Genomic DNA, 10,074 nt, shown 5'->3' on the forward strand with positions numbered 1-10,074 from the left:
TTGTGACGAGGATAGGATTGGCGCTGCTCAGAATAAAATTTTTGGAAGTTACGAAAAGGATCAAACAAGCAGCACAATCCCAAAGAATTCAGTGGCGAGCGCCCCCTATCTAAGCAAGAGGGTCATATCTTCTGAAAAGTTTTGGGTGGAGCGATATTCTTATATTTCCTAGACTATAAATGACTGTTGATATTTACAGTAGAGCTGGGGTGGAATTGAATTCTACTCAATTTTTACAAATATCCTTCGCCAAAATGCGTATTTTCTGAAATTTGCTTACACATGGATTCAGCAAAATGCTATCAGCCAGCCGTCATTTTGTTGAACCATGATGGGCCATCAAAAGGTAAAAAAATTAAAAATCCTTATACTCAACTTACCACGCACCTCTCCAAACCCTCAACTCCTCACCGCTGCCCACAAAGGAATTTTTAGGTTTCTCACACTGTGTCGGTCTCTTGGCTGTTATGGCATTTGGGAGCATTTGGTGAATACGAGCAGGAAGATTATGACATGCGTCGTGATGTCATGATGTCATTGAATTTCCATGCCTGTGCACAATCCTCCTGGGTGACATGACAGCTGGAAGTTCAGTGTGAGAGGCCTGAAGACTCCAATGCCAGCAGCAGGAGATCAGAAGATGTGACTAGGACCGGACCGGTGGTGGTGAGTAGTGGAGGGGCCGGAGAGGTGAGCGGTGGGGTAAGTATAAGAATTTTTTCTAAATATTACGTCTTGAGACTCCCCAGAACATGATAATTGGCATTAAATTCATAGAGAATAATGTCTCCACAAATCAAATTTCCTGGGAAAATTGGGTGAATTAGTATTTTACCTGATCTGCTCATCTCCAGTTTTCAACACCCAGTTCCTGGTAAGCCAGTGGTAAATAATGGGCTCAGTCCCTGGGGTCTCCATGGTGATTACATATTCCATGGTGACTGTTTTGTATATTTTATGTCAAATCCATATTGCTTCCCCAATTACCTGTTACCTTGTTGCTATACGTTCACTGCATGAATTTTGCAATTTAATCTTTTTTTACTTTGTTTCTAGAACCAATTTCTCAGTATTTCGGAAAGAATCCTATTGAGTAAGAGGAAGCAAAAACCAACTGTGGACTCTGAGTATGCAAATATTGACTTTACAAAGAAAAGTGTAATGGACATCTACACCTCTCCCGAGGAGCTGACTGACTACGCGGAAATCCGGGTGAAATGACGGCCACTTATCTAACAGCACAAAACACAACTGACCCAATGTCTGGCCACCATCATAAAAATTAAGCTTCAGAATTTCAAAGGATTGAAAAAAGAAAAAGAAGAGATTCATTCTCCTGAAGCAGATTTTAGGCATATACACTATATTGTCTAAAGTGTACTTATTGTTTTATTTGTATGAATCGGTAGATAAAATGAGGAGGGAGGAGGGAGATGCAGCTGCAGTGAGGAAGAGGGAAAATTTTGATTGGTCAGATCTCCAACGGAAGGGAGGAAAAAGACTCCAAATCGGCAACTTGGGATTTTTTTTCTAACAATATGTACATCGTACTTTACAGAATTTATTAATGGCCACAGGTGTAAATAGCACCGATCGTATCATAATTGTCAAGTTTTAGAAGTTGGCATCCAGGAGAGCATGAGTCTTGCATTGACCATTCTCCTTTGTTACACACTATGTTCACGCCATGTCCATTCTTCCTGTCCCATCAGTGCCCGCCTTCCTGAGACAGTGGTGGACAAAAATCCTTTTGGACTTGCTGATTTCTCCAAAGTTTTGGCAGGGCAAATGAGATTTACCGACTCTTTTTCGAGTTTGGGAGGTTCCTCCTTTTAAAAAAAAATTGGCACTTACACTTTAGGTTCTAACATGCAATTTTTCAAATTGCAAATTTGCTAATTTTTGCCAAGGTTAGGTTCTAACATTCCTTACTAAAACTGAAGTCAGCCGTTAATTGGTTGCTGTGGTCACATGATATCTATGGAAATAAATATTATAAGTTTACAATAGTATACTCATGTTTATAAATATCATATTTTTACAATTCTAAAAGCCCCGCCCCTTTGTTTTCTGGTCTTGAGAACAAAGAAAAACCCTGCTTCATTTTTGTTGTAAACTTCCTCTTCCACATGCAGATTTACCCCTACCGAATACCACACCTATGTGACTTCATGTGGGCTGTCCATACACGCTGGATTAAAGTTTCCGACTCTGTATTATAGCAATAACCCTCCAAATATCACTCTCCCCCCACCATATTTATTGATTGCTTGGCCGGATAGAATCTTGGGTGGATCGGCTCTAGGCAATGGCGCCAGTTGTGTCAGAGGGAGTGGGTGAGCTTCAAGCTGTCTTCTTAAGTTTTATTGTTCCACCTCTCTACCCACAATCCTTTGTGCTGTTAGTTTTAGGGAAAAAAAAAGAGCTAATGTGTGCTGGATCAGATAAACCTGATGAGTCCATAACTCTGGGGATTATCAGTTGTGGCTCCATTCCATAGCGCATCTATTCAGAAGCCTGTGTATCCAGGCAGACTCGCTATGTGTGTCATGTGCAATCTATGCCAGAGATTTTCTACTAAATCTAAAGCATTTCCCTTATTTTTCCCCAATATCCCCCAAATTATTTCATCTAACCATATAGCGGGCGCTGTTCTCTTGCCTACTCTATTTATATTAAGCTTTATTCTCTAATTTATGCAGAGAGTGCCGCCCCCTGGATTCCAATTAATACCAAAATGCTGTCAATGCCGGTTTCCTGAGCATGGTTGCTTAAATCTAAATAAAGAAAAACTTTATTTTTCAATCGTTACTAAAACTATAATGACTTAAGTTAGAAAATCTAATAATTGTAAAACACATATTATATACAGTAACAGGAATTTTTTCAAAATGATCTTTGTTGCCCGCCCTCGAAAGCATCACTTTTTATAAAATGACCTCCATATGTAACACATGGTCAATAAACCTTCAATGAAAGTATCTTATTTTATAAAGCGATTTGCTAGGTGATTTGTCATTGAGTTCTGTGGATTTTTTTATTTTTTTTTAGATTTTTTTTCCCCCAATTTAAAAGTTTTGTTAAATGTTTTCCACAGACATTAAAACAATGAGTGATGCACAGAATATTTATTCCCAGTACGTAAATGCCAACACTGCTCATAAGGGGAATGTATCACCAGAAAATGACCTAAATTGTTATTTATGTTAACGTTATTTTTTAAACACTTTTAGCTATTTTTTCTTCTTATCACGATCTGTATTAAAACCCCCCAAAATAGAAATCTTGCACTTCCCACAAGGGCAACTCAGTCTTTTTAGACGTTTATTTCCTTATTTCCTGTTGTTTCAGTAAATGCACAAGTACATTAGCAGCACTAGACTCACTCACATTTGTATTGATGCATCTAATGAGCATGTGAACAGGTCACTATGATATCACATGCTGTGAATGTGGATCCTGTGTTATCTACTATACAGCTCTGGCAAAAATTAAGAGACTGCTGCACAGTTTGATAAAAAACTGCTTCTCTTCATGTCTGACAGCCATTCCATTACAGTGTCAGTTGAATTCCAACCAGAGTACACCTCATTCTACTTAATGTGCTTCTAATTAGGTGATCAACTGAGCCAAATCTTATTTAACGAAGGAAAGCAGAAAAAACCCTGCTGTGGTGTTCACAATCTTCTTGTAATAGGACATGCTAGATGGCAAAACAAGAAAATAAGTGCTAGTAATAACTCAAAAGTAATAGGAATGAAAAAAATAACTTTTAACCATGCCAAAAGAGTTGAAAAGTCTTGAATGATGAAAAGAAGGGCTCAATTCTGGCTTTACTAGCAGAGGGATACAGTGAGCGTCATGTTGCCTCCATCCTTAACATTTCTAAGATGGCAGTCCATTACAACAAGGTCAAGCAGCAGACATTGGGGACAACAAAGCTACAAACCGGCAGAGGGTGAAAACGACTCTCCACCCACCGGGATTACCGTTATCTTATTCCAATGTCACTCAGCAAATGCAGGATGACATCAAGAGACCTACAAAAGGAATGGCAAATGGCAGCTGGGGTGAAGTGCATGGCAAAATCAGTTCATAACTCTCCTAAAGGCAGGGCTCAAGTCATGTGAAGCAAGAAAAAAGCCTTCCATCAATGAGAAGCAAAGGAGAGCCAGGCTGAAGCTTGACAAAGACCATAAGGATTGGACCATAGAGGACTGGAGTAAGGTAATCTTCTCTGATGAGTCTAATTTTCAGCTTTTTCCCAACACCTGGTCATCTAATGGTTAGACGGAGACCTGGAGAGGCGTACAAGCCACAGTGTCTTGCACCGATTGTGAAATTTGGTGGAGGATCAGTGATGATCTGGGGACGCTTCAGCAAGGCTGGAATTGGGCAGGTTAATATTTGCAAAGGATGTATGACTCAAGCCGCATACAAGGTTATCCTGGAAAAACAGTTGATTCCTTCTGCTCAGGCAATGTTCCCCAACTCTGAGGACTGGTTTTTCCAGCCGGACAATGCACCATGCCACACAGCTAGGTCAATCAATGTGTGGATGGTGGACCACCACATCAGATCCCTGTTATGGCCAGCCCAATCTCCAGACCTGAACCCCACTGAAAACTTCTGGAATGTAATCAAGAGGAAGCTGGATAGTCACAAGCCATCATACAAAGAACTGCTTACATTTTTGTACCAGGAGTGGCCTAAGGTCACCCAAAAGCAGTGTGAAAGACTGGTGGAAAGCAGCCAAGACGCATGAAAGCTGTGATTAAAAATCATGGTTATTCCTCAAAATATTGATTTCTGAACTCTTCCTCAGTTAAAACATTAGTATTCTTGTTTCTAATTGATTAAGAACTTGTTTTCTTAGCATTATTTGAGGTCTGCAAGCACTGCATTTTTTTGTTATTTTGACCATTTCTCATTTTCTGAAAATAAATACAAAATGTATTGCTTGGAAATTCAGAGACTTGTTGTCAGTAGTTTATAGAATAAAAGAGCAATTTACATTTTACTCAAAAATATACCTATAAGGAGAAAAATCAGACAAGCTGAAAATTTTGCAGTGGTCTCTTAATTTTTGCCGGAGCTGTATATAGAGGTGTTATCAATCATTGTACAAAAGTGGTGGGAGGTGAGCTGTGACATCACCTATTGAGAATGGTGGATAATGTTATCTACTGTATTTAAAGGTGTTATAAGTCATTGTACTGGAGCAGGAGGTGAGCTGTGACATAAAATATTGTGAATGGTGGGCCCTAAGTTATCTGCCCTATATAAAGGTATTTTCAGTCATTGTACAGGAGGAGGAGGTGAGTTGTGACAAGATTTATTGTGAATGTTGAATTTTGTGTTATCAGCTGTATGTAAAGTTGTAATCCGTCATTATGATTCTGTCTCTGATGATACTGAGACGCCTGAAACCTCTTTATGAAAGAACAGGAAGTATGCATCTAATATTGCTCCAGTGGCCTGTTTGAAAATCACAAAATTTCTATTTTATTTATATGGAATGTGACATAGAAAAAAAACACTGTTAATTTAAAAAAAAACCCAAACACCTGTACAAGAAAACCTTTTTTAAAGAATAGGTAATTCTCTGAATATATACATTCCCTTTAAATATACAGTATATGAAGCAGGAAGGGTTTCAGTGAAGATTTTGCAGATGGCAGCAGAGAGAGCCGGAGGATGTCGTAGCTTTACCTAAATAATGGGAACATTCCTGAGAGTTACATTTGGATCTGAATTATTTTTTTTAAATTTATCTATAAAAGTTAGAGCTCAAATATCCTAAAACAAAGCTAAATAATACAATTCTTTATGCCTACAGTCACCACTAGGGGGCGCTTAACACCTCATTGCATGCAACATTTACATTGAACTCAATAGTAACCCAGTATGCGGAGAGCTCCCTATAGTGGTGACTGCAAACAAGCAGGATTTTATAATTTATTTTTGTACCTTCAGGTTCAGTTTTAGAAGTTTTGTCGGTGTCTTCATCGGAGTCATATGTTAAGTTCATATTAGGAATTTCTAATAGTTCCATTGCACAAGATTCTGAATTAGAATTGTGTTTTTTTTCTTTGAATCTGCATACAGTGTTACATTTGAAACAATTCTTGCATGTATTGACCCTGAATTAATACATGTCTTAAGCTCCAATGACTCCAGAGCTGCATTCAAGCTTCTGCTGCCCACATGGCCACCCCATTTGGGTAACAGTCACAGTTCTAACAGTTTAGCTGAGGTTTTGTATCACGCAGTTCAACAGAAAAGCAAGGTGTATACAAATATGAAACCAACAGATGTCAACAGTGAGATGAAAAGTTGTCTTGTCTAACAACAGCAGAATTTAGAATGCAGCTCTAGTTGTGCTAGAAGATTTAGATGTGATACAAATTTCCTATCAAGAAACCTTTTGCCAGCGCCACCTTGAACATAAAAGAAGTTACAGATTGGAAGCAATGGAGGAACAACCTCTTTTTCAAAAGTATTTGTCTTGTGTCTTTGCACTGTAATCAGTTCCAGCCTGTTTCACTCCCATCCTAAACCCAAGAGATTCTGTAACTTATTGCTTGATGTAAACTCCGGTAAAATACATAACATTATTATTATTGTTATATAGATTTCACATGTTCCTACAGTGTAATACAACTGTATATAATATGAAAGCAAATGTTCATGTTGGTGACCCTGGTGCAAACAAATAAAGTTACAGAAACTGGTGTAAATGTGACATTATTTAACTTCATACTAAACATCTGTAGCTCAATTAGATTCTTATATATATAGTATATAGGGGGCATTATTATAGTAGCTACAGTATATTCCTGTATATAGGGGCAGTATTAGGCTACTTTCACACATCAGGTTTTCGGCGTCAGGCGCGATCCGGCGTCGTGCCGGAATGCCGGATCCGGCAAATGTTTTGTAAAACCTGATGTGCCGGATCCGGTTTTCTACCGGATCCGTCTTGTTCTTGACAGACAAAACCGGATCCGTCTCATCCGGTTCATCCGTTTTTCTATCCGTTTTTCGACGGATTACGCCGGATCCGGTTTTTAAAATTGACCCTTGTGGCCTTCCGAACGGGATTGGCTACTGGAAAACTAGATATAGCATGTTCCTACAGCCCTTCTTTGACAGGTTGTAGAGGAGAAAGTGCAGGTTGGAGAGAAGAGCAAGTTACTGGCGAAGATGGATGTTGTCATTGGAAATATTACCACTAGAAGTTCTGTGACGGTTTCAGTAATGAGGGACAATTTTGCACTATACTTTATGTCACCTCAAGGCAGAGTACACTGGCAGGATGACAGAGTGTGAAAGATTTGTGCCCTAACCAAACTTGTGTACCTTCTGGACCAACAGTATATACCTTTACCAACCAAAGTTGGCTATCTTGTCATGGTCTCTATTTTTACCTTTAGGCCACAGGTGTGTACCTGGTTGTGTTTTATGCAAAGTATTTCACCTTTTAACAAAAGTTGTGTACATTGTTAGGAAATCACCAACAATAAACACAACTTTTTAGGTGAAATACTTTGCTTCAAACACAACCAGGAACACAACTGTGGCAAAAAGCTAAAATTTACCCACAGTTATATACCTGGTTTTGAATACCTTTTTACCTTTGAAATACCCTGTATTTAACCTTTTTTTTAAACATAGTTCGCCGCAGAAAGAAATGACAGACAACCATTGTGAAACGATAATTTAACTTTTATTTAAAATTTTTTTTTTTTTGTAAAATGTTTTTAAAGTGCAAAAAACTTTTTTAATAAAGGTTTTAAACCCAATGGGCATTTTTATTAAAAAACACACATTACAAATCTGTGTAGTGTGGGGTGGAAATACTGCTGGAGGGGCTGCGGGACACTTCGACACTGGGTGTGTGGAGAGAGGACTGGGATCGTGGTGGGGAAGGAACAGTTAGAGGTGAAGGTGTGGAAAAAGCTACAGAATGGGTGGACATGTGGGAGGCAGAAGAGGTGGTGGGCGGTGGAGTGGAGGGTTGGGCAGGGACTGTAGGAGCAGATGATGTTGATGGAAAGTTGTATGGGGAAGGAGTTTGGTACGGGGAAGGAGTTTGGTACGGGGAAGGAGTTTGGTACGGGGCAGGTTGCTGGAAGTGGGGAGATGTCTGGTACTGGGGAGGTTGCTGGTACTGGTGAGGTTGCTGGTATGTAATAGGAGGGGGAGGATGGAAAGTGGCTGGAGGGGGTGCAGATGTAATAGGAGGGGGAGGATGGAAAGTGGCTGGAGGGGGTGCAGGTGGAGGAACTACAGTGGTGGGAGGTGGAGGTTGGGAGGTAACCTGCTGTAGAGCACCGTGGCACGAATGCATTACATGCATCTGCTGGGTAGGAGATAGTGTTGCCATGCGCTCCACAACAGACCTGAAAAAGGTGTGGTTTGGCGAAGATCTTGCTTCTGAATGCATGGTTTGCAGAAGTGTCTTCACCTCCAGAATGCTGGAGTTGATCTGCTGAAAGCCTGCGGAGATTTGCTCTGACAAGACTTTTAGACAGTTCTGGAAAGATGCATTCAGATGCAAGAACTCTGGCGCATAACTCTTTTCCTGACCCCTCTGCCGCTGCCGCCCAGTACCCGCAGGTGTACTAGAGGTGGCAGGGGCAGAAGGGTGGGGTAAAGGGAAAGCGATCTCCTCACCAGCAGCTTCATGTAATGTAGGCGGCCACGATGCTCCTGTGCTGGTGGATGGGACAGATGGGTCGAATGTGTGGGAAGGCTGGGAAGGTGCAGATGTACCGGGGCGGTCGAAGTGTCCCTCGGTGCCGGTCTCCTCAGGGATCGCCTCAGAAGGGTCCAATCGTGCAGGCTCCCGAGTGCTGCTCACCGTGCTGTGGAATAAAGAGGAAAAAAAACAATTAAAATACATGGTATGGCCCTGGCTGAAAAAAAAAAGTTACATCTAACATTTTTTTTCACATGTGGTGTGTAATATTTACCTTCTAGTGACCATTGTTTCCCGGAGGAACGACAGGGCTTCTGCGTACTTGTACTTGCTCCTGCGTCCTCCAGATCCACTCGGGGCCCGCATCTCTTTATTGAACTCCTTCTTGAAACGATCCCTCACAGACCGCCACCGATTCACAATTCTGTTCCCTGAAACGAGAAAGGAGTGGTTAGTATACAACATCAGTGTTTCACAAACTCCAGTCCTCATGGTCCCCAGGGGTCATGTTTTCAGGATTTCCATAGTAAATAGAAATCCTGAACACATGATCCGTGGGGACCACGAGGACTGGAGTTCGGGAAACACTGGTTTACATCAAGCAACCGGTACTGTATATACTTACGCTCTTTAATCTGGGCCCGAGCATCGAGGTCCTCCCAGCGGCCCACAAGGAGCGAACAGATTTCCTCCCAGAGTCGTCGGGTAACGATCAGGTCAGCGTGGCGGCGGTCAGCCATATTCCAGAGCGGCTCCCTTTCTCTGACGAGATCGATGAGGCGGTCCACATCAATCCCTCCATCCTCACCGTCAGAGTCGGGAGCACGCTGTGGAGGCTGTTAAAGAAAAAGACAAAAATAACATAATTAGCCTCCACAAAAGAAATGAAATAAAAAGTGCAAAAAAACAAAGCAAAAATATTTATACTTACACGCTGGTGACCGCCGCGTTGCTGTCGCCGACGACCCTGGGAGGCACTGCGAGGACCTCTTGGCCGAGCACCAGATTGGGAAGACTAGAGAAGAAAACAAAAAATGTTATGTCTTTGGATGTAGGCATTTGTTTGCTGTGTGTGGTCTGCAGAACATTGTTTTCTATGTGTTGTGTGTAGTGTGATGTTGTGTTTCTGCGTTTGATGCAAAAAACTTACCAATTGTGAGCCCACTCCAGGTGTCTGTCCACCCCTTCCTTCTTCTTCTGGGAGCTCCTCTTCATCTTGTGATTCCTGTTTTGAAATAAAAGGCAATGAATAGACATATATTACAGAGATGATGGATTTTGGAAATAAAAACTTACCGTCAAACGCTGACGATGCGAGGGAGGGCTCCCAGAAGAAGATGTGCTGTCCTGTTGATGGCCAGACTCCATGG

The 10,074-nt window shown here is 41.2% G+C and overlaps 1 protein-coding gene across 4 annotated transcripts in view; it reads left to right on the forward strand.

Moving 5' to 3' along the window:
* Window positions 1-6,734, forward strand: part of MAG (myelin associated glycoprotein) — a 157,425-nt gene extending 150,691 nt beyond the window's left edge. For 2 of the 4 annotated variants that reach the window (XM_073570550.1, XM_073570549.1), the window contains exon 11: window positions 1,057-6,734. In XM_073570550.1, coding sequence (XP_073426651.1) covers window positions 1,057-1,221 — 165 coding nt within the window. In that variant the 3' untranslated portion in view covers window positions 1,222-6,734. The remainder of the gene's footprint in view (window positions 1-1,056) is intronic. The other 2 variants (XM_073570551.1, XM_073570552.1) reach the window with 1 other exon arrangement.
* Window positions 6,735-10,074: the final 3,340 nt, after the last annotated feature.

Source organism: Dendrobates tinctorius, unplaced genomic scaffold (genome assembly GCF_039654945.1).
Source record: "Dendrobates tinctorius isolate UK_male_01 unplaced genomic scaffold, ASM3965494v1 ptg000028l, whole genome shotgun sequence".
Lineage (NCBI taxonomy): Eukaryota > Metazoa > Chordata > Amphibia > Anura > Dendrobatidae > Dendrobates > Dendrobates tinctorius.